The sequence below is a fragment of the Neovison vison genome, chromosome 11 (assembly GCF_020171115.1).
Source record: "Neovison vison isolate M4711 chromosome 11, ASM_NN_V1, whole genome shotgun sequence".
In the NCBI taxonomy this organism is placed as follows: domain Eukaryota; kingdom Metazoa; phylum Chordata; class Mammalia; order Carnivora; family Mustelidae; genus Neogale; species Neogale vison.
Window position 1 is genome coordinate 141709161 of NC_058101.1, and position 25165 is coordinate 141734325.

The window sequence follows — 25165 nt, forward strand, 5'->3', positions numbered from 1 at the left end:
GTGGGGCACCCTCGAAACCTCAGACTCAACAGGGCTTTGCAATCTGTCTCTAATAATCGACACAACCGGCATACTAGGACGGGGAAGGAGAGCAAATGAAGCAGAACAGGAGGCAAGTGGGAGAAACAGCCCAACGCCGGAGGACCAGAGGGAGCACCCCACTCACGCCCCGCAGAGACGCCAACAGGGGTGGGCGTGGACTTGGCGACCTACCTGGTAGAGAGAACGCACGCTCGGCTGGAAGACCATGTTGGTGTTGAGCAGAAAGGAGCGCAGGAGCGGCTGGGGGTAGCTGGCCAGCTGCGTGATGATCCCGATGAGCAGCAAGTTAACGTGGAGAGAGTTCTCCAGCATGTTCTCCAGCTTCGACAAAACCACGCTGATGAAGGGGCCTGCGGGAGGAGCGCGAGGCCTCAGGACTGGCCTGGCCCCGGGGTCATCTTGCCTCCGCAGCAAAGGAGCTGCTTGGCCGGCTCCTAACCGCGGGCCTGCCGGGTGCAGATCAGACCCAGCCACCGACGGGGCACCCCAGCGTGTCCCGATGCAACCCGGAAGCCAGAGCAAACCACCCGCAGCAAGAGAAAGCAGACACACATGCATGGGAGCTGCTAGATTCACTCCACAAGCAGCTCAGATACTTGGGAAATTAACACAACCCTTGACAAAGGCCAGAGGACAAGTAATTTCATTTTAGAAATTAAAGCCTACTTCTTTCTCCGTCCTGCTGCTGGCTCTCTGGGGACTGCCAAACTCGAAGACGTGGTGCTCCTCACCACAGGAGGGCACGCACTGGGGTGCTGTGTGTATGTATGTTTTAGTAACAGAAAGTCTTTATGTTAGTAAATAACACCAAACACATAGAAGTATGGTACAAAACAGCAGCACCGTAAAGAGTACACCATCGGCAGGGACTGTCTGTCCCCAGTGAGTGCCAGGAGAAAGATTCTGTCTCATCAAATATCACAAGGCAGAAGAACAGGAGGAAGGGACAAGCCAGGGCTGAATGAGGCCTAGGCCATAACTTTACTCACTTTCAGAAGGTAAAGTTTGAGGTGTCATAGGTTCCTCAAGAAAGAAAAGCTATAGGACTACAAAAGTCACTCATAAATAATTAGGCAAAAGGAGCTTTGATCAATTTGGATCACTAGAAAATTAATATGCTTTATGTTGGAATTCACTGAAGACAGTGAAAAATCAAAAAATTTAATCTGGCATTTACAAATGACTTGAAGACATTTTCCATTTTTACCATAAAAGTGATCCATTAAACAAAATGAAGGAGTATTCTGTATTTCCCCCAGCAGAGCTATGGATGGTGCCTGGAAACCATGGCATATTTCTAACAAAAGCACATCCCCCTTGATGAATAAACGTGCCTTGTGAAGATGTCACCAACATTAATACGAGTTTAACAAAAACATACTTCACCACAAGATGCTTCATTCGGAAGCCTTGGTGGTGTGAGAGAGTAAAACCCTTTACAAGAAAACAGAAGACATCCTCAAGGAACAGCAACACCAATCTTAAACCCTTACCCGTCCAAGCAAGTAACAGACAAGGGCAAGACTCCCATCGCTGCCGTGATAGAGGGTGTTTCTGTAGGGGACTCGAACAAAAAAGGGACCAGCCCCTTGTGTGTTTACATTAGCCTCAACTTCCCCACCTCTGGGATGGGACAGAGCTCCTGGGTCCCATCGCACAACACAGGCGTTCAGTGACCTCTTCAAATGGAGAGCATTGGCAGAGGCCTTGCTCACAGAACACAGCTGGGAGGCTCTGTCGAATACAGTGCAGCCAAAAACGGAATTAGATCCCATTTTGCAAGCAACTTCATGGGGCTTCAGCAATGTCACTGGTATCTCTTCTTAAGACATCACAGTTCAAACTGGCCAGATAGATGGAGAGGGAGAAGGCGGCTGCCCTCCTCTACTCGGCCCAGCCTTTCCTATCTTATCCCAACCCCCACCCCCCTTACCCCACCCCGACGCCCCTGCAGTCCCTGGCTCAGGCTCTGTTTCTCTCCAGAGGAAGCAAGGATGGGTGACCTAAGTCATTTCAGGTGGGCAGAATCTCCCATAAACACGTCTTTGACGTGAGCCCACAACTGCCCTCCCATGGCCCGATGCCACCCTCGGCCTACAGGGCCACCTGCTCACAGGAAGGTGGCTGAGTGCACAGGGCCAGGACAGACCAGCTCCAGTCTGCCACTCCTTCAGGCAGGGACATCCACCCAGCCCCCTGTGGAGAGTGAGTGGCAACCCCAGCTCCCTTGCACAACAGATCATTAGGTCAAGGCCAGCGACTGTCATAATGCACTAATGACATTAATTACAATTTTTTACCATGTGCAATAAGAAACATACGTGAAACCCTTTCAGTTTCCCCTTTTAGTCTCAGTTGAGTTCTAGAACTTAAAAAAAAACTGCTTAGCAACAAACAGTTGCTAGGGGAAACTCATAAGCAGCTGAAAATCAGAAAAAACTCAGCTACAACTCAGAAAGCCACAGCTGTGTTTGGGGCTGGACAGCCCATTTCTCCTCCTTCTCCTCTTCTAGGACAAGCAGACTCCCCACCGTGTGTGTGTGTGTGTGTGTGTGTGTGTGTGTGTGTGTTTTACCTGGGGGTTTTACCTGACCAAATGACAACACTCTCCCCACGCTGCTCTGCCTCTTGCATTCCCTCTAGCACAGAGCAACCTGTCACCTTCATCTCAAGGCCACAAGCTATTCGGTTGCCTTGGGTACATTAGTCAAATGGTCTCCTCCTAGTGGTCATGTGGGTTGTTTCCAATCTTTTTCTATCATAAACAACACTGCAGTGAACATCTTTGTGCTTATGTCTTGGCACACAGGTGTGCATACAGCCCATGACACGTTCCCAGGAACAAAGCACTAGGGCATTCTGAATTCTGATCCAGTGATAAATGTCTCCCACCTGTTCTTCTGACAGCAACTCACCCCCTGCAGGGAGCTCCAGGTGGCCTTGCACACACAGACCAGTCTCGTCACTTGCCAACTGCAACACTCCCAGGCCGCACACGGCGAGTTACTCAGCTTAGTCCAAAGACTTCCCCACCGCCAGCCCCCTCTCACTTCCAGAACTTTCTGGCTTCCCGTCTCAAACACCTCACTGCCTCACCTGACACACCCATGCACACATGGCCAGGCTCCTTCATCTTCTGACCCTTGTCTCCTCTGCCCAGAGCACTCCTTCCCGGCCATTTTTACGTGGCAGCTCCTGTCCCCCGCTTGTGCCCCTTCTCCAGGAAGTCTTTCCCATCCCCCCGCTCGGGTCTCCCCTAGAGCATGGCAGACAATCACTAATAATGCATTTCTAAGTGAGTACAGTTCTTGTTCAATGCCTCCTCTGAAAGCCTGGGAATTCCTTCATTTTTCTGTCTTTAGCATCTTGCCTAGAACCTGCCAAGTATTAGGAGATAAATCAAATGTTACTGAATGCACAGATAAAGTAATTAGATAAATGAAATGGAATGCTTTGATTTTGCTGAGCAGTGAATTCATTTCAGGGGAAATCAGGATCCCATGGAGGGATGAAAGTTAAGCCTACTGCTACAGAACACTCAGAAGTTGCAAAACTACAAAATTAGGAGGAAAGATGTTTTCCTAAAGTTGTGTATGAATTTCAAAGGAGGGGAAAAAAAGCAACATTTTAGTTAAAATTACCTCTATGTATCAAAAACCATTACATTGTATTGGTTCTCCTATATATCCTATACAAAATATTGGTATTATTTAATAAGGTGTTGTATTAGCTTTTACTTCTTGCCCTACGCTAGACATTGTTTCCTCAATCTACTATTTCCCAGGGCTGAAGCTCCTTTCTAAGAAAGCTGGGATTTCCTGGCATCTCCTTCCAGGAGAGCAACTGCAAAGTGGGGATATTCACCTGGTCAGAGTCAAGAGGGTAGGCCCCAGGCAAAATGGGGGATTAGTAACCCCTTTCCCACACACTAAGCTCTCTGCCCCTCCTTCAGGCAGCCACCGCCCTCCTGCCCCCTCCCCTCCCCTTCCCCCACCACCTGGGAAAACTGAGATTATCTAATCCTTCTTACTATGATGGACGGACTGATTGGATTTTAATTAAAACCCATTCACACTGAAATGTTACTTCAACTAGAACCTCAAGCCTTTTCATTGTGGGATTAAAAGCTTTCTCCCTCTTTAAATAAATTGTCAGGCACCAGTAAATAGATGAATAAATCCTGGAGGAGGGGTAAGAGCTACTTGAAATCACATTAAGCCTTCCGGCCGGACCAGAGGATAACATGGTTTCTCCTCTTTGGGGTGACCCAAGCAGATGGAGCCTAGTATAGACTCAACCAGCTGCTGGTTGCCTGCCAGGGAAGGGCAAGCCTCAGCAGAGGTGGCGAGGGGAATAACAACACACACACACTCCTGCGCCCACGAGCCCATTTAGGCCCCACAGGAGCAATTGGAGGGTTCGGGACCTCACAGCTGCAAGTGCTAGAGCCAGGATCCCCCCACAGGCCCGACTCCAAAGTCACGGCCTGTCCCTCTGTGAGGTCAGCTCCTAATGGGACCTCTCCTAGCTGCCTGAACACTGTTCAGGGGTCCCGCCCCAGCCTTCCCTGTGTTTGATAAACACTCCCCTCCAGTTCCCTCTGGGAGGCAGATTCGGATTTTACTAGCTACTATTTCAGGATGTTTTCTATCAATTCCTCAACTCGATCCACTTATCCTGTCCTAGGCCCTCGGCTCTCCTATGATTGCTCCCTGTTGTTGGGGCTGTGTCACTGGACACGCCCATTCTCCCCCAGAGTTACAGGTTTACGTGGGTGTAGTCTGCTTATTTTTGGGGAAAGGTTCTGTGATGATCCGAAACGTGCTCTGAAGCAAAGGTGTAATTAATGCCCATGGTCTCTGATGTGTGTACACAGCCACATTTACACAGCAGGTGCAGAGAACGGAGTGCGGAGAACAACCCAACCCCCGCACCTTCCTGCAGTGTACATTCTCATGAGGGAAACCACCATCATTTCTTCAATACATCCAAAAACACACGTTGTGGATGAAAAGTAATTAAACTAAAGAAAATGAGGTATTAAATAATGAGACTGGATTTTTTCGTGTGGTTTCATCGGTCCCCTAACTTGATCACACAAGTATCATGGGAAGTAGTTACTCGACCGTGTAATATATCCTCTGATTGGCTGGGGGGGTGGGGAGGGAGACTGCTAGAATGACAGGTTAAAATAAATTGAAAATGAAACGACTCCTCTCTGCTCTTCACAGAAATACTTGGACCACTGTGTTAAGAAAACTGATAGTGCTCCTTCCCTCCCCCTACTTCCCTTTCCTGTCATGATACCTACATATATTTTCAAGAGCAGAACTCAGAAAGCAATTCGAGATCATCACCTGTGAATGGGGTGCTCTGTGTCCTCACAGGACGGTGACTGGCAAAGGCAGGCTCATCTCTCGCCCCAAACGGGGATGGCACGGTATCCGTGGTGGGGGTTTCTGCTATAAAAGAATCAAAGTCATCCTCTTCCTCTTCCAGGGCTTTCTTCCCCTCTTCTGCTTCCTCCTTTTCTCCTTCACTCTCTTCTTCCTTCCCCTCGTGCTCTTTCGAGAGATTCAAGAGATCAGGGGAGGGGAACTTCTGTTCTGTCGAGCCCTCGGTGCCAGAATCCAGTTCCTTAATGATTTGGTCATACTGGGCAATGAAATCATCAGCCCCCAGGTTCACCTCCATTGGGTCTGAACTGTGTTCCGCCTCGGAGAGGGGAGGCTCTGACTCGGAGATCGATTCTAGGGCTGTCTCAGGCTCGTCTTCTTGTTTTGTTTCCTCGGATACATTTTGAAACGGGTCTGAACTGTCCCTGTTCTGTTCCTCCTCTGAGTCTGTTTCTGACTGAGCACGGGGCAGGGGGCCGTTGCTCAGAGGGGGCCCCCGATCGTCAGTCTGGGTTGGGCTGGAGGGCCTCACGCTCCCCTCCTGGGAATCCCTCGTGTCCTCAGCGTCCTTCTCGGCACACAGCCTGTACACCATCACATCATCCTGAAAGTCAGACTCCTCGATGTAGGACCCTTTGAAGAGCAGGATGGCATTCTTCTTCATCTCCTGGATGTGTTTGGGGGGATCGACAGGTGCCGGCGGGCCCGAATTCTCCAGATCATCCAAAGGCCCAGGGGAACCCATGTCTGCCCCTGAGGAGATGCCCGTGTCATAGCTATCATCCCACTCCAGTTCCGTCTGGCTCTTGTCCTTTCTTGGAGCCAGCACGGGGCCGGTCTTCCTGGGGAGCTGCTGCGGGAGCCGGAACACCGGATAGGTGGGGGTGAGAGCACTGTCCTCTGTCAGACCCTGGCAAAAGGTCTCAGGGTCGGGAGAGTCTCCGTCATACAGGGCGGACCAGGCTCGGCAGTCCCTCATGCAGCAGAGGATGTTGGCGTGGGCCTCCCACAGGTACTGCAGGTAGCTGACGTCCAGGGCTTTGCCGTACTCCACGATGCAGGCCGACGGAGAGAACGCCTCGGCCGGTGGCTGCTCAGCAATCCCTGCCACGGGAGGCACAGACACGTCAGAACGAGTCCCTCTCTTGCCCTTACAAGAGTTGAGGCAACACAGGCAGGGGACCCCGGTAGGACTCACACGGGTGCTAAGATTCTGTCTCACCAGCTACTTTAGTTCTAATAATTTCTGATTAAATGATTCCTGAATAATAAAAAAAATTATTTGTTTTTAAGGACGAACGCTAAGGGGATGCCTGGGTGGCTCAATTGGTTAAGCTTCCAACTCTTGATTTCAGCTTGGGTCATGATTTCAGGGTCTTGGGATCAAGGTCTGCATTTGCTTGAGATTCTCTCTCTCCCTCATTCTTCTTCTGACCCTCCCCCCATCATGCTCTCTATAAACAAATAAATAATCTTCAAAAAAAAAAAAGAAAGAAAGAAGAAAGAATGCTGGGAACAGAACCCCTACCCTCAGCACAGCCAGAGGAGACCTAGAACGCCACCATTTCTCCAGTAGCAGGTGCTTTACCAGCACTAACTGCTCCTCCCAACAGCCTTCTATGGCAGATAGCATTTACCCCATTTACAGACAAAGAAACTGAGGCTCAGAGACAGAAGATCTGTTTGAGGGCAACCTCTGTGCTCACTTCATTCAATGCCGCACATTTCCAAGCATCTTTGTCTCTTTGTCATCTAAATCTCTAGGAGGTGGGGCCAGAATTGGAGATGACATGACCTGTCTACCCGCCTGCCTATGCAGCCATCCATCCATTAGGGCACCCATGCCCTGGAAAGCAACCCAAAAGATCGTGGAGTTGAGGATCAGAAGACCGATCAGCTGTGAACCCTGGACGAGTCACTTCCTCTGAGTACGTTTTTTCATCTGTAAAATGGAAGCACTACTTTCTTCACAGGATTAAGGAAAGAACATGGCCAAAGTTGGGGGCACTCGGCAATTGTCTGCTTAACTTAAATTTCGAATTCTGTAGCAAGGTCAGCCCCAGAATCATTCTTGAAACAACTTTCTTAGTAAATAAAAAGGACACCCATTTTCAAATAGGTTCTAAAAGCTCACTACTGGTGGGAAAATAGAAGATACCTGTACTAGGTACCTAAGAGGAAAGTATCTTTAAAATACAACTTGTTCCCCGTCACATAAATTATTAATTTCCATGACACACTGTACCTTTATTTAAAGAATCAGTGTGACAACCTTAATTTGTAACAATTACACTGACACCAAACACCCTGATATTTTCTTAGTCAAGGGGCCCAGTCTTAGACGAAATATGCTTTATCGGACAGGACAGTACCTGGGTAGACAGAATGACATTGTTTGGGGGGACGTCAGAATACAAACTGGAAACACTGGGGTCAGTCCCAGACCTGGACTCTTTCCTAGCGGTCACAGGTCAGGCAGAACCTCCCTCAACTGAAACAGCCTTCTGACCTCTAAGCGTGAACAAATCCCCCTTCGTTATAGCTGCCTGCCTGAGGGACCAGCTGATCCAGGTGACCAATTAAAGTTTACTTGCATAAGATCAACTGTAGCTGGCAAACAGCACAAGTACTATAATTCCTATTTTTAAAAAACAGAATATTTGTGTTATTTTTTTTTAAAGCCCACTGTGGGTTAATCAAATGAATCAGATACTGCTGCCATCTGAAAATTTCTTTTAAGGTTTTATTTATTTAACAGAGAGAGAAAGACAGCAAAAGAGGGAACACAAGTGGGAGAGGGAGAAGCAGACTTCCCGTGGAGCAGGGAGCCAGTCGGATGCAGGGCTCGATCCCAGGACCATGAGATCATGACCTGGGCCGAAGGCGGACGCTTAATGACTGAGCCACCCAGGCGTCCCTCATCTCACAAATTTTAAGTTTTGCAATGATATGTTGTTGGCAGGCAAGCATCCACAAATGAGTCATTTGGGAAATTAAAATCTTAGCCAGAACCATCTCTACACCCCTACCCCAATTCTGTTTAAAAAGACCTGCTGGTACATATTTCTGTATCCATACTCTGAGGAGGCCACCAGGAAGCCCAGTTAAAATAAAAGTCTGGGAACACTGACCTGGGGACTGGTGGGCATCTCAATGCACATTGATTACAAAGTGGCTATAACTCCAGACACAGAAGAAAACCACCCAGGGATTCATAAAAGAAATGGGACCCAGGACATTATACCCTGTCTGCCCAAAAAGAAACACACCCCGAGGAGGAATGGCACCTGGCATCCTTCCATTCACTAGCCAGGGCCCTTTACCTGCACTATCGTGTGTCCACTTCGACCAGAGAATATAATCCCTCTCCTGGTTGCCAAGCGTCAGGGTGATCCCGCTGGAGCAGCAGACGGGGGTCAGGGCGAGCAGCTTGGCCGCAGACACAGAGTAGCAGTCTCTCTCCTTCACGGCCCACCTCTGGCTCAGCATCATGTGGTTGCAAGGGATCAAGTACCTGGAAGGACAACATGGGCTGCATTCGGCCTCTGTGATGCCTACTCCCGTCAGCCTAGCCCCAGCCGGGGCCAGACTCGTCCTCTCCCCACTTCCAACCCAGCCGTCCCACCAGCCCCCAGGGATCGCCCCGTCACTTAAGACCTGCCAAGGGCTTCTTTCTTCTGGCAGAACCCCCACTCTGCAGAGCACGTCAGGTCCTCCGTGCTGTAACCTCCACGAACCACCTCCCCTCCTAATGGGTCTAAGCCCAGTGTGAACTTCACCCCTACCATGTTCCTCTTTCCTTCCTCACTAATGTCCTGTCATCCCATGAAGTCTGGCTTCAGTGCCTCCCTCTCCAGGAAGGCCTCTGGGCTTCCTGCTTCAACAAAGCCATGGCCTCCCTCTGCTATACTCACCAGCCTCTACCAACGCCCTGTCACCTAGAGTCATAATCACTTCTGTGTCTGCCTCCTCAGTACAATGTGCTACCAGAGCAAGGACCCCCTTTATTAGTTTGTTTTAGAATCCCAGAAATGGTGGCTTATCATGGGCACTGAATGACTGCAGTTGCATGAAAAGGCAAAAGACCCACTCCACGGTGCAAACCTCGTCTCACAAAATACGGGGACTATGGTGCTCTGGTCGCCGGTTCCATCATAGGGTTTAGGGAGAGGGGGAAGGGTCTCCCCACACCGACAAGCAAGCAATGCTCCAGCAGGGCATCCTTCAATTCAGCTCAGCTCTGACCTCACCTACCTAGAGACAGCGTCACATCCCACAGGTTAAGGGTTCAGTCCTACAAGACTGTCCCTACCCCGCAACATACACACTGCAGAAGACAATCGCCAGCCTCATCTGACCAACCTGATAAAATCAGAGGTTCCAACAACCTCCCTGCAGTGGCTCAGGAAACTCAGAGAAACATTTTATTTCCTGGATCACTGGTTTGTTAGAAAAGGAGAGAACTCAGGAAGAGTCAGAAGAAGAGATACATAGTGAAGGGTGCGGGGAAAGGGCTCAGAGCCATGCTTTCGCTGAGTGTGCCCTTCACCCCACAGCTCCATGTGTGCAACAGCCCAGAAGGTTCTGAACCCAATCCTCTTCGATTTTTAGGGAGGCTTCATTACATAGACATGATTGATTAAATCACTGACCACTGACAGCAGATTTAACCTCCAGTTCCTCTCCCCTACCCTGGAGGTCAGGGGAGTGGCACTGAGTTCTAACCCTCTGATCACATGGTTCAGTCTCCAGGCAACCAGCCATCCGTAGGTCCTTGTGTTGCCTCATTAACATAACAAACACACCTTTGTTCCTCTGGTTCCAAAGGTTTTAGGAGCTCTGTGCCAGACACAAGATGTACACCAAATATGTATTAATTATAAATCACATCACAGTGCCCAAGGGCTCACCAAGGAGGACTGGGTCCCCTTTCACAAAAACTCTTTGAGTTGATGGTCAAAATACCTTAGTAGCACTACAAACCTAGAGACAAAAAAATCTGGGCAATGGTTTCTGACTCTTAGAGCACATGAATAGGCTTCATGGGTAGAATAAAGTTTGCTTAAATGGCTTACTTTCTGAACAGGGAGAAAGACTATCCTGTTTCTTTAAACAAAGATGGAACAAATGGGGTGGAGGCGTCACACCGAAGCCAAGTATCCCGTGAATGTAGAAGCCAATTCCCAAGGACCCAGAGCCCTTCTTTTAACAACCACAATCTTCAATCAACCAGAATGTTTTTGGTTCTGTTTTTAGCTCTTGAGAAAGAGGCAGTGCCGATGAAAACAAGCCATGATGAAGGATTCCGTGAAAGAGATAAAAGTACACTTTTCAAGGTATGTAGTGAGGCCCGAAAACAACTCTCCCACATCTCCTACTGCTCCAACTGAGGAAACCTACAGATACATTAACAGCTGCCTGGCTGCGGGAGCCTGAGTCAAGGGGGAAAAGAGACTGAATTTGTTTTGTGGTACTTTACACTAAAGGTCTTGTTGTTTTTTTGTTTTTTTGTTTTTTAAGATTTTGTTTATTTATTTAACAGAGATCACAAGTAGCCAGAGAGGCAGAGAGAGAGCACTGGGAAGCAGACTCCCTGCTGAGCAGAGAGCCCGATGCCAGGCTCCATCCCAGGGCCCTAAGATCATGACCTGAGCTGAAGGCAGAGGCTTAACCCACTGAGCCACCCAGGCGCCCCTACACTAAAGGTCTTAATAACTCTCAAGGTATGAAATGACAACCTTGCCACTTACCCCTTCTGTTCTCAAAGAACACCAAGCTGTCCACCCAGTGTTCTGCCCGGGGGTCCCCCCCGTCTCTCTCCTGCACCTGCGGGCACCAGACCCACACACACCGGACACCTCAACTTGCTGTGGCCAAGACGAAGACAGACCCCACCTGTCTACTTTCTCAAGCTAGAATGCATGGAAATCAAAGGTCATAAAAGCAGACAGGGAAAGAGAGGAGAGGGCAGTATGGGACAGGGGGCAGGTCTGTGCTAATTCTTGGGGTCTTGTATCTGAACACCCACGGAGAAGAAACAAAAGTTGTGGGTGGAAGATAAAGTTCTTCTCACAAGGACCTCTGTGCGCAGGGACACTCTGGTGACAGAAGGATGCAGAGAAGAGCTTTCTCTTCTCTGTTTGCATGGGCACAGTGGGGGGCCTGAGGCACAAGGGTGGGCAGTGTAGCCTCAGGGGCTGGGCTGGGGTGGAGTGAGATGCACCAACTACATGGGCTATGGGGCCAGAAGAGGCCACGTCAGACATTGCTGGGGCAACAGTGGTGGGGGACAGACCTGTTCATGACCATACATTAAAAGTCCTCCCTCAGACCAAGGTCTCACATGAGGAGTGAGGGTCAGAAGAAACACACCATGTGGTTGCTGATAGGAATTGTTCTGTTCTCACAAGCTGGTGAGGCCCAGGGAAACTCAGACGACACAGGATTTATCAACTCCTTATTTTCATCATTAATTATTTCAGAAACAAATTTCTTCGATGCTTTCACATACTGCAGGAATTCAATGACGACCTGCAGCTCAAACTAAGAATAGTTTATGATTTAAGTTGATATACACAGATTTCTACTCTTTGTTTGGAAGTACTTTTAAAAAATGGAACACTGGATCAAACCTAATAAAGCTATTTATCAAATATCACCAGTGGGGAGTGTGAAATTATATTAGAATAAAGAGTTACTGGGAATTTGCAGCTTTGCAAACACATGTTTTCAGGAGAAACTAAGAATTTTCTTCTGAGTAAATCAAATAAAGGGAGATTCCTCTATAGGCTGAAGGAGAGGTTCTATCAAATTGAAAATGGAGAGTTAGTTCAAATGGGTAACCCCCACCCCACCTTGTCCTCAAAGCAGTACATCTAGTGTGTCTCTGTAATGAAGGGTTATCCCAGATGGAAGTGAGGGAAAACCATGCATTGACCCTCCATCTTCCCAGCATTTACAGGGAAAGACTGGCAACAGAATGAATGTCAGAAGATGCCCTAATGTCCAATATCACAATGAAGTAGCTGTGGATAGCAGAAAAATCCCTCGGGAATTCAGTCCAGGTGCTTGTCATCAAGCCGTCTATCTATTCATCCTGACTCTGTTTGGATGCTTTGTTTAAGTCGGGGAAAGTAGTAGAAATAATAAAAAACGACTAACTATCTAATTGTAGAGACCCAGATTACCCAAAGCTGTCCCCCAATACAGCAGGAAAAAGCGATTACTGCCCATCCTGTCCTCCCTTTCTGCATCACCTTCCCAAGCAACCCTCGGCAACCCTGCGCCTACTCTCTGTTTCCCTGGATATCACTCCCTGCAGCAAGTATCATCATCGCTTCTGAAACAGCTCAGTGACAGGCAATCAATAACAAAGCCCATATATTGCCTACCGCTCACTACACTGACGGGCAACACAAGCTAAACGATGCAGTCAAGTAAGTACGATGAAGGAACAAGGTGCTTCTAGGAGCTGGTGAGAACCTCGGCAATGCCCGGGTAGGCCCAAATCTACAAAGCAACATCAGGACATTTTAACAGATTGTTTTTCAAAGATATTTGGACTTTATTTCTCCTATTCATCTTACATTACTCTGGCTTACATTTTTTTTTCTTTTTCTTTTTTTTTTGCACTTTCCTCCCAGACACCTAACTCCCATACAAGATGGACATTTTCCTCAAGTGGACACACAGCTTCTCTTGAAGCAAATCCTCTATCTATCTGAACACAACAGGCAATGCAATTCAAAAACCTGACAATGGACCAGCACTTCTGGGGGGAAAAAAAAAATGCCCTACCAGAATATTCAGAAATGACATTCAGGGTATTAAGCAATTAAATTTTGCCTAGGGGTACCTGGGTGGTGCATTGGGCTAAGCATCTGACTTGATTTCAGCTCAGGTCACGATCATTGTGGTCATGGATCAAGCCCCACACTGGGCTCAGCACTCAGCGCTGAGTCTGCTTGAGATTCTCTCTCTCCTAAGCTTTGCGCAGTGGCAGTATCGTAGCCAATGAGGTTTATCCGAGGCGCGATTATTGCTAATTGAAGAGATTCTCTCTCTCCTTCTGCCCCTACCCCACCCCCAATCATTCTCTCTCTCTCTCTCTCTCTTTTTCAAAATAAATAAATAAATAAAATCTTTAAAAAAATTTTGGGGGGTTGGGGGGCAGCACTTGGGTGGCTCAGTCAGTTAAACATCTGTCTTCAGCTCAGGTCATGATTCCAGTGTCCTAGAATTGAGTCCTGGGTCAGGGATCCCTACTCAGTGGGGAACCTGCCTCTTCCTCTTTCTCCCCTCCCTGCTGTTCCCTCTGCTTGTGCTCTCTCTCTTTCTGTCAAATAAATAAATAAATAAAATATTTAATTTGGGGCGGGGGGCCTAAACTGGGCAGTCCCAGGAACGTGGGATGATCTGTCACTTCCTTGCTTATCAGCATCTTCTGCCTGACTTTGACCTATTGTACATCACATCCATGGAGGCTGGCAGCTTCTCCCTGGCTTTTGCTCACTAAAATAGCCTCTCTTTGGGGGTACCTTATTTCGACTTACATTTCCTGATACTATGCTAACTGAAAGAAACACATCAGTTACAAATGGATAATCACTTTGAAATATCAATATTTAAGAGTATTTAGATTGCAACAAAAATTGTCCTGTTGTTACTATTTATCACCTAACAAATAGCTTCATTAAATGGATTCACAGAATCCTGTCTGCTCTGCTGCCTCTCCGATCTACAAGTCTATCACACACACTCAAACCGCCACTGTGGCAACAACAGAAAGAACAGATTATAAATCTGGTTTTTTATGTCCCTTCAGATAAAGTTTAAATGACTAGAAGAAGAAGGATTTTTCACTGTCCTTGCTTCTGTACGGATTCTAAATCAGAAAAGACAATGTTTTCATTAGTTTAAGATGTCTTTTCCAGGAAATTCTCCTCCCTTAAATTTGTGTAGTACTTTACAGTGTTTCAAAATATTTTTCACACATGCCACCAGAACTGATTCTCCCAAACATCTTACTATGAGATTGGAATTCGAAAACTGGAAAAGGTCAAATTGAGTCAGCAGCTCACTCTCACTCTAATGGGATATGTTACCCTTTATCAGATTAACCGCCAGCATCCTAGCCTTGGCCTCATATTTTTAATCTCTTTATCGCTTTCTGCTTCAAATTTAGTAACTTCTTCAATCTAGCTCCTCATTCATTAATTCTCACTTAATTTCTGTCTTACACGCTATTCACCCAAACCCTGGATTCTTCACTGTAATAATCAGTTTTTATTTCCAAGAACTCTAGTTGGTTCTTCAAATCTGCCTGTCATTTTTGCTTGATTATTAAAACACCATTTCTTGGGCAGAAAATAACAAGTGTTGGCAGGGATACGGAGGACCTGGAGCCCTGGCACACTGTTGGTGGGCACATAAAATGGTGCCGCTGTTATGGAAAACAGAAAAAAATTCAAGTAGAATTGCCATATAATTCAGCAATCCCACTTCTGGGTAACTCACCCACAAGAATTGAAAGCAGGGTGCTGAAGAGAGGTATCTGCACTCTTACATTCATAGCAGCATTGTTCACAAGTGCCAGAAAGTGGAAATAACCCAAAAGGTCCATCAACAATAAATGGATAAACAACATAAATAGTGGAGTATTATTCAGCCTTAAGAAGCAAGGAAATTCTCACACAGGAAACGACCTGAAGACACTACACTAAGTGAAATGATTCAGGAACCCAAAGGGTAGGACTCTGCTTAGTTGAGGTCCCTAGAGTGGACAAATGTACAGAGACAGAAAGTGGAAGGGCAGCCCTAGGGGCGGGCGGAGGAGAACAGTGAGTGAGTGTAGACGGGTGCAGGATGTTGGTGTGGCGAGGCGAGGGAGCGGGAGGTGGATGGCAGCAAGGGCCACACCACCATGTGGATATCTTCAGTACCACTGAACTGTACGGTGATGGTGGCAAATTTTCCATTACGTATGCTACGACAATTAAAAATAATTTAAAATGTGAGAGGGGAAGGAGCCCACCTTTCAGAGGTCAGAGACCAGGAAGCAAAGGCTTCCCACAAGGCCACCACGTGCCTGACTCCCACATACATCCCCTCATCCGCTCCCCTAGTGGCATCTCCCTGGCAGTGAGGAGGAATTAGAAATAAAATATTACATCCAGGGCCACGATCATCATCGTATCATCCCATCACCCTCAGCAGGGAAGGCAGTCAGGCTCAGAGAGCCTGAGAGCAGGTGGGTACATGCGACAAGTCTTCCATGACCCCAAGCGGAACGACTAGCCCGGACCCACACACAGAAATGTCGCAGCCATGAGCTGGTCTCTTCCTCTTCATGTGGTACATGCCTGGGTCTCAAAAAGAAGCCAATGCTGTCTCTGAGGACAGTTTTGAACACAACGAGCACTACTTTATGAGAAGACAAAGGTGAGGAGTGTTTGTTCCCCATGTGGAAGAGGCCAGCAGCCGGGCCCAGTCTGACATGGCAGCTCAGAGGGGAGAAGCTCTGCGGGGTTCCAGGGCCCCTGACAAGGACGGCTGCGTTTCATGCCTCCCAAGAAGCAGTGGTTACAAATTTAACATTTAAATATAATCAGGTTTTAGCCTTGTTGGAGCCAAAGGCTGGTTTTGGGCAATAAAAAAGGGCTTTAACAAGTGTCTATGACGGATTATGTTCAGGCTTTGCTAATGCATCCCTCATGTCAGCAGAGACGTGCCAGGCGGCTGAAGCAATCCTATCAGGATGGGCCGTTCCGCCCCAAATGTCCTAGCCAGACTACCGAGGCTCTGTCTTCGTGATTAGAGTTGGTCTTCGCCAATGCCTTAAGATCAGTTACTGATGACCTCCTCTAAACCCCTAAGACTCTGTTTACCCTGACAAAATGAAGGAGAGATGCTCTGCCATCAAATGGCAACTCTGTAAGGCTCCGCCAGGATCCGCCACCACCTTTCCCAGCCTCGCTTTTTTAATCAGTCCATTTGTAGACGGCTCGAGCAGCACTGTACCCTTCCTTCAACCGGTGGGTCTCAGAATCGGCGGGGCAGCTGAATCCCCTGGAGAGTGCATTAAACCACAGCTCGCTGGGTCCCACCCACCCCCAGAGTTGGAGGTGGCACACCTGGGACAAGGCCAAGCCCCTGCATTTCTGACATGTTCCTGGGTGCGGCCTGTGCTCCTGCCCCACCATCACCTCGCCATCCCCCTACCTTTCCACAGCTAGCATGCTGGAGACGTCGTCTCTTCCGCTGGGAATGCCATCTCCTCAGTGTGATGTCAAAAGCTCAATGGCAACCAGGGGCAGTCCAAGTCTTCTCCCTTTCCCCTGCCCCAGGCGTCTTCTGCCCTCTTTCCCAAGGAGGGGTCAAAGGAAGGGTCAGAACATCCATTAAAATGGGGAGGAGGGAGAAGGGTGTGCTAGGCAGCCCTGGTTGGCTTTTTCCCTTTTTGCTTCCAGAGAGGTAGGAGGCACGCACCCCAGCCAACTCTTCCTCTCTTCCTTTACCAAAGCAGATGCTTCCCTGCGGGACCCCAGAAGGAGAGGCAGAGCTGGGCCGAGGCAGGATTCCGTGTTCCCGAGGCCCCCTGCCTAACAACCAGATGGGTGTCATCCTAATAGCCGTCCACGTTGCTTCCTGACACCTCTCCTCAAATAACAGCTGTTTGCCGACACCTTTCTCACCTGCACTTCTGGAGGTCATGCTTTTTCTACCTTGTTTAGAAGTCCTTTCCAATCTGTCTACCCCATGCCCTCCTCTCTTCTGACTTGTACCCAGGAAGTACTCATTAAATATTTACTGAATTTAATTGAAACATCCTCTGAGGTCAGAGAGTGCACGTTGTCAATGTACCATTAGGAAAGCAAGAGTTATAGAAATTATATATCAAGAACATTTCATATTTGGGAAAGTCATTTCCAATACCACACACCCCCAAAAATGTACTTCAGGAGAAGGTCATTCAGCCGCAGACCAGAGGAGTTTTCAGAGTCTGTAGATTTCTTTTTTTTTTTTTTTTTTTTTAAGATTATTTATTTATTTATTTGTCAGAGAGAGAGAGGGAGAGCAAGCGAGCACAGGCAGACAGAGAGGCAGGCAGAGGCAGAGGGAGAAGCAGGCTCCCTGCCGAGCAAGGAGCCCGATGTGGGACTCGATCCCAGGACGCTGGGATCATGACCTGAGCCGAAGGCAGCTGCATAACCAACTGAGCCACCCAAAGAGCCTATTATTTCCAGGAGGATATATTATAATACAATGTATTTAGCCCCCTAAAAACTCTTGTTAGTAAAACTAAAATTAACTTTGGGAAATAATACAGAAATTAGACTCATATCCTTGGTAACATTTTTCCTTCGAAGCATGGCTCCTATTTAGCTTCTATTACCGCCCCCCCCCAAATATAATAGTACTAGTATAGACTTGAGTTTTCCTTTAGAGAGAACAAAAGATGGCAACTCACCTTAGAACTAGTTGTAACATCACATCTTCGCAATGTAAACCGATAAGAGTTCTAAATAATGCCAGGGACACCACACAGAGCTGGGAAGCAATAAACACACATTCTATTTCATATATTGGAAGGATAGCTCTACTCCCCACAGATGGAAAATAAATCAGAATTACAAAATAAAATGGCCTCCTTTTTTAGCAGCTTTGATAAAAACATGCTCCTGTTGTGTGTGTGTGAAGAATGTGTGTGAAGGCTTTTCGTTCTCCTATAGGATTTGATTAGAAAGCCTGTGCCTAGAATTATGCCATTATACAGAGTTACTCCTCCAAAATGCCTTTGCTCTTATTTCCAACTTTTACAGATCCACATAAGCAAGTCCCTACCACTCTCCAATACACACACGGACCCACTCACACACATGATCTCCTGCTTGGCACTTGTTTTCCCAAGTTATTTTCAAATATGGTGCTGGTTATTTACAAGACAGAGCTACCAGAAAATTGCAAATGCCCTCACCAGCACCCCCTCTAGAGTTCTTAGTCTCACGCCTCAGCTCCTCTTGGCTTATCTCTTGGGTTTGGGGCATACATTCTCCTTGGTTCCATTTCCAATAGTGCTGAGGCTATGACGATACACTTTTCTAAGAAGTTCAGTCAAAAACAAGAATTCATTCACTCTCTAATATCCGAAAAGGAAAGATAAACGGCAAACAGGGAGGATACTCAAAAGTGTATTATAAACTGTACCCTTTGGGAGTAAGCTTTTTATCATTCCATCAGACCACTTAAGTAAATTTTTGCCCCAGTAAGAAAGTGCTAGTCTAGTCTGTGTGCTAGGCAGGATGGACTTAAAACCTGGTCAGTGGAATTCAGAAACGTTGTCATAATAATAAGAGCTACAAGAATAGAAAAAATAATATTCCTCATTTGTTCCCAAAACAAACTCTCCTGAAATTTGTTCTGAGTTATAAAGTCCATTCCTCTGTGGCTCTCCTTACCCGAAATGGGGTGTTGATTCGGCTCGTGAGGGTATCTAGGATGTGGACGTTCTCATGCTGGTGCAAGAGGATAAAACGAAGGAAGATCTCAAGTAGCGCTGGCTCGGAGATACTACGCAGGAAAAGGTCCAGATACGCAGTTGTGGTCATGACCTCCTCCACAGTCACCTGGGACCAACGACAGAATGAGCACAGGTGAGCGTCCTCTCGTTGCTGTGATCCATGCTTCCCCAAAGGCCCCTGGCCTCACCGCAGTGACCCCATCAAGGCAAGGACACACCAACCACCAGAACCCGCTTCAGAGCCGCATCTGAAGCCTATAACCTATTCACATTCCGCGACACCTCATGCTGATGCCGCCCTTTAATTCAGTAAGGGAGAAGCAAAGACATAAAAAAGCAATTCAAGTGTTCTGACAACTCTAATCATCAAATGCAGTTCAAATACCATGAAGATTTTAGTGTGGAACCACAAAGGGGGAAAAAGAGATCATGGAAAGTATCTGCGTGGTCGGTAAGAATTAATTAGAACGCCCAGTATGACTGTTTCGTTAGTAGTCATCCGATAAATATTTACTGGACCTGCTATGTACCACGAGCTAGAAAACGTAAGAACACATTTTCTGTCCAGGAAGATGGGTGTAGACGTAGAATCTCATAAGCGAAATAACAACATCATCAGTGGGAACTAAGAGGGACAGACGCAGAGCTCCGCAGATGTCTAGATAGGTTTCTGGAACGTTGCAAGTCAAATTTGTATAACTGAATAACATACATAAAGTGTTACATTTAAAGCGCTGTAAGAGTTTACTGCTTCTAAAGTAACTGACTTTTCTTTTTTTTTTTTTAATAACACAAACGAGTACTGTCTACGTGGTGTGAATTTCCTTGCAGTAGACGGTGAGTGTTTCAGGGAAGAGAAGACTGAACAGTCACGTTTTCGAAGTGCCAAGGATTTGGTACTCAAAGCCTTTGGATTTTCAACATTTTGATAGGGAGTATTTTCAGAGCTCATATGCAATTCTCTGTCTTCTTCTTCTTACTTTTTTTCTTTTTAAGATTTTATTTATTTATTTGACAGAGAAAGACACAGCGAGAGAGGGGACACAAGCAGGGGGAGTGGGAGAGGGAGAAGCAGGCTTCCCGGTGAGCAGGGAGCTCCATACAGGGCTCCATCCCGGGACCCTGGGATCATGACCTGAGCGAAGGCAGAACCTAACGACTGAGCCCCCCAGGCGCCCCTATTCTTTAGCTTCCCAAAAGCAAATTTCCATACCTCTTCATGAACAGGGGTCATCTGCTGCCTTACTGTCTGTAGAGGAGAATTACCTACCCTGGGAGGCATAAAAATCACCAGGGCAACAGCTGCAAATCTCAGACTCCACCCCTCTGCTCTCGAAATCTTGGAAATCTCCCCAGTCCTGAGTCTAACGCCCTTGATCACTTGAGGTTAAGTGAAACAGAAGGCGAGTCTTCTTGAATGATTACATCTTCTCTTTTCCAGTTATTCACTTCTTTCTTCCTTCCTTTCAAAGTGTGAACTGTCACATTATCATACTGGGACTGGTCATTCTTTTACAATACACTCCTCTTCTCTTTGGAATGTTCTGCCTTCAGAAGCCACAAAGCAGTTTAGAAATCAGATCTCCAAATCTGCTCTGTAAGTATAGATAGGCTCCATGCAGGTGTATGTATACATAAAGGCTTAAATTATTTTTATAAATTTTCTTGCTGGGGGCGGGGCGCCTGGGTGTCTCAGTGGGTTGAGAAGATGCCTTCGGCTCAGGTCAAGGTCCCACAGTCCTGGGATCAAGCCCCGCGTCAGGCTCCCTGCTTGACGGAGAGCTGCTTCTCTCTCTGCCTGCCGCTCCCCCTTCTTGGCTCTCTCACTCTTGCTCTATCTCAGATAAATAAATAAAATCTTTTTAAAAAATAAAAATAAAATAAATTTTCTTGAGCCTTAGGGATGTTCCAGACAGAGGAGTCCAGATGGATAAGATATGACCATATCAGTGTTGTCTATCTTCTTTACACTAGGTCAGGCACGCCGACACAGTACAGGTGAACTCACCCTCTTGGGGCGGACGATGAGCGGCCTGAGCACGCACATATCAGAGGGCAAACACTCTGCCCCTCCAGCTCAGCTCCCATGCCGCGAGCCCTCAAAACATTCGACACACTACTGTGTCATCTGGCCAACTTTACAGGGCTCTCTGTGGCCCAGATAAAACAAAGGAAACGTAAACCTCAACCACCTGGCAAATAAATTACCTTCTGAGAAGAGTGTTTCTCAGGAGCTGCCCCTGCTCCTGAAACCCACTGCTTCCGTCCCTGTGTTTCTTGGTCTTCTCTGGTCCCAGACTCATGGCACTCTTAATGCTGTCCTGAGACGCACGCTGTGGCTTGTGTATTACTCCAGAGCAATGTACAGAGTTTGGCAAGTGAAGGGACTGCCTATAACATTTCCTGAATAAATGATAGCCCCCAAGGTCCTAGTGATTTACATTTGCCGGAACTGAGCTTAATTTTTTTTAAAGGAATATATATATATTTTTAAAGATTTTTACTTATTTATCAGTGAGAGAGAGAGGGAGAGAGAGTGAGCACAGGCAGACAGAATGACAGGCAGAGGCAGAGGGAGAAGCAGGCTCCCTGCTGAGCAAGGAGCCCGATGTGGGACTCGATCCCAGGACGCTGGGATCATGACCTGAGCCGAAGGCAGCTGCTTAACCAACTGAGCCACCCAGGCGTCCCTGAGCTTAATTTTTTAATTCATCTCTCCGCTCTGAGGGCCCCTGAAAGGGGGGGGGGCATTTTTTTCTAAACACCTACAAAATAATGGATGTCACCAAATATAGCTAAAGGGGAAACGACCCACACCACCACCAAACACGCAGCTCCATTAGCTCACACCCGTTCTGCTGCCGCAGTCTCGGGGTCCTTTAGCCGAAACTGAATCCAAAGTCATGTAGGCAGACGTCCGATTCCCTAATAATTAAATGGCTAGGAAAAAAAGTAGCACTTTTTGAACAGGCCATGCATGCATGCAGTTTCTGCGATAGTGCATTTCAACCTTACTTACTGAGCTGCGGAGCTGATACATCCTGCAGAATTCCAGGAGCTGTCTTTGCACCAACAATGCACCACCAGCTTTTCCCCCCCTTAAGTTACACATGACCTTCATAAGCTCAAAAGCACAGCAATAAACCCTTTAGAATAGACGTCTTGGTCTTTGGGGGCTGACATGAAAGCAGGGCATTAAACATCTATTGTTTACTAGTCTTAGGCTGCATAAATGAAAGATTTTATTATTATTTTTTTTTTTTAGCAATCAAAGCTGTCATTTATGAGCTAAGAGGATTTAAGAAAAACAGTTGGAGGGCTGGCATTTACATAACATGGTATAAATGCCAAAACCCAATTCTATTAAGCATCGAGTTGCAACCTCTTTGTAAATCGGGGTCACCCTCACCTTAAACTAATTCCCAAGCCAAGAAAATCTGGTTCCCTTCTCTTTCTGTCTCTTCCCTCCTCCATATTCAAGGAGCTCTCAGAAGACTTTTATCCCAGAAAATCTTTTCCTGCCCCATTATCTTACTTTGCAGAATCTTCCTCTAATCCCCCAAATAGACATGCTCCTTAAGGAGGATGAGACCAGAGCCTAAGTATGATCGCTGGAAAGCTAACGCTGAACCACCAGGGGACAGCAGCTCTGCTGCATGGAATGCAAAACCAAAGTTGCCACTCATGCCCCAAAAAGGAAGAATTCGCCCAACAGGACAGTAGCATCCTCTTCGCAGTCCAACTACTAAGGACGATCAGTTTTTGATGTACCTAAGACATTTGCCTTACAGAGGACGGTCAGTATCCATTTCTCTTGTTCTGTAAGGAATTGCAAGTGGCTACAAATTTAGGTAGAAATACTAGAAGAATTAGGAAATGAGGTTCTGCCTTACTACCATATAAGACACGAGAAAATTTAAGGATACTCAAGCCTAGGAATGTTAATTCTTACTAAAGGCAGACCATAATGACAGGAATAACCTAATGAAAACTCTGTCCACAACAAATATTTATCCTTGACAAGATAAAGCACAAGCATGAACCTAAACAATGTGTCTGCCGAGGCACCCTTCTGCATGCAACTTTCTAGCCCCAGTTCTAAAATGGAACCTGAGCCCTGACTCAGGGACATAATCTTACTTGGACCAAGCCGAGTGAAGTGGATCCTTTGAAATCAATCCCTTTCTTCACCCACCTTCTCTACCCTCCACTAGCCCTCACCCGGGTCCCCCATCACACGAGTGCCTTCATCAGCCCCTTAAACTGGTGTTTTCAAACTAGAGTCTGAGATCCGAAAGTGGAAAGTGAAATCAATTATTGGTTCACTCATCATGTAGACCAGATTCAAACCATAAATATTAGGGTATGCTGCACGGAGTAGGTACTGTTTTGGGAAACTTCTGTCTGTCTATTTTGTTCAAATTAGATGTAATGCAATATATTACATATGCATGGCCTTCGTTATCTAGTCAGTAAAAAATATAGACACACACACACTCAAATGAATAAATCTGGGGCCATGCATTACAGTCAGAGACATCTAAAAAGCACTAGAGTACAAGGCAACAACCAAACAAACCCACCAGCCTTTCGGCCATCCCCTCACCCCTGTTCCCATCACCAGTCCCTCACTCCAGGCTCTGACCCAGCGTAGTCTGAGTCCGGAAGCAGTGCTTCTATGTACAGGTGGGATCAGCACTCCCAAAAGGACAGCAACTGAATTCACCGTCCATCTACTCCTTTCTATTTTAGCCTAACAGCTCCAACCACGCACATATTTTGCTTGCTTGTTTTAATCAGTATCCCAAGCTTCTCCAGAAAAGGGACAAAATAGAGCTTGTTCTCCTTTAAAAGGGGATGGGTAGGAAGGGAGGAGTTGATACCGTGTGTCACCTTCTGCTTCTGTAATTCAAAACTCTCTGAAAGGAAGGCCAGCCCCAAGCCCAGCCATCCCGGCCACCATCCTGGCGGCACATTAACTTAATGCCTAGCGTAGGAGTGAAATTGAGCATACAGACATTCTGACCTTTCTGTAATCAGCTCTAGTTGGGCAATTCCATTTGCATCTAAATTAGCACCAGAGTCCTCTCTGTAATGGCAGGTTTATGTGTGTGTCCTGAAAAACAAATTTCCCACCTGCTAATTGTTTTTTTGTGATCCAGTCACATTGGAACAAACAGATGGGTTCTACCTTCTGTCACTTAGGCAGGTGGCAGGGAGTGGGGTCAGGTGACTGTTGCATCCTCTCCAAGTTAGAAGCCACCTTTCCTTGCCATTTCCTTCAACATAAGGAAGAAAACTCGCTAAGCGGGGGCTCGCCAGGTCATCGGCAAGCCCTCTGACTTGGCAGATCTCGCTGGAGGGGGAGGAAACGGTGAGACACAGCTGAACCCTGCCCACTGAAAGCAGCAGGGAGGAAGGGAATGAGAAGGCTGGATCGCGTGGAACAGGCTCAAAGGGACCTCCATAGGGAACACAGGCTAAGACCTTCCTGCTGCTGCCAGACGAGCTGGTGGCCGTGCACAGGGTTCGTTCACCTGAGGGCAGCTGAGGGCATTGGCTCAGTGTGTGGACCACAGTCAACTCCTCTCTCCAAGAATACAGAGCACAAAGAGCATGGAAGTATGGAAGGGAAGACAGACACCCTGGTTCTCAGCAAGCAGCCCCACTGTTTCAGCCAAAAATTCAGGACGGAAGATGCTCAGTTATTCCAAGTCTGCAAAGAGCCTGCAGTGGATGAGTCAGCCACCACCCCCCATCCCTTCCTCTTCCCTTCTATTCCTTGACCTCTAGGCCACGCCTGTTGCTGACTCTGCCACAGGCGGGCAGGGGAGTTAATCAGAGGGGAAGCCCAAAGTCAATGAGTTTGGCTACTTATTCCTAAAATACTTAAGGAAGGAGAAATTAAAATGATGGCCACAGTGACATCAGCAACACATTTTAGGGGAAAATGTTAAAAATAAAGCCAGTGTCTCCCCTTTACTCCTTCTTCAATGTACCTGTAATACATTAGATGTAATAATTAAATCAATTACATATTTATGAGTTAATTCATTAAATATAGTACACTTCCTCTTGCCTATCATAAACCTCTCCAAGGGGCAGTCAGCAAATCATTTCTAAAGCTTCCCTTCCTGTGCTATGTGTTCATAATTTGTACCCTACTACTTCCTTATAATAGAACTTACCAGAGTGTAAGTCAACGCAG

At 47.0% G+C, this 25165-nt stretch overlaps 1 protein-coding gene and 1 pseudogene across 1 annotated transcript in view; one reads left to right on the top strand and one right to left on the bottom strand.

Moving 5' to 3' along the window:
- Positions 1–25165, bottom strand: part of FHIP1A (FHF complex subunit HOOK interacting protein 1A) — a 243087-nt gene that overhangs the window by 14473 nt on the left and 203449 nt on the right. Inside the window, exons 7-11 of the mRNA XM_044224871.1 lie at positions 18896–19063; positions 17908–17987; positions 8762–8952; positions 5400–6542; positions 214–392 (exon numbers count right to left, since the gene is read on the bottom strand). Of these exons, the coding sequence (XP_044080806.1) occupies positions 214–392; positions 5400–6542; positions 8762–8952; positions 17908–17987; positions 18896–19063 (1761 nt within the window). The remainder of the gene's footprint in view (positions 1–213; positions 393–5399; positions 6543–8761; positions 8953–17907; positions 17988–18895; positions 19064–25165) is intronic.
- Positions 13423–13591, top strand: LOC122890629 (annotated as a pseudogene).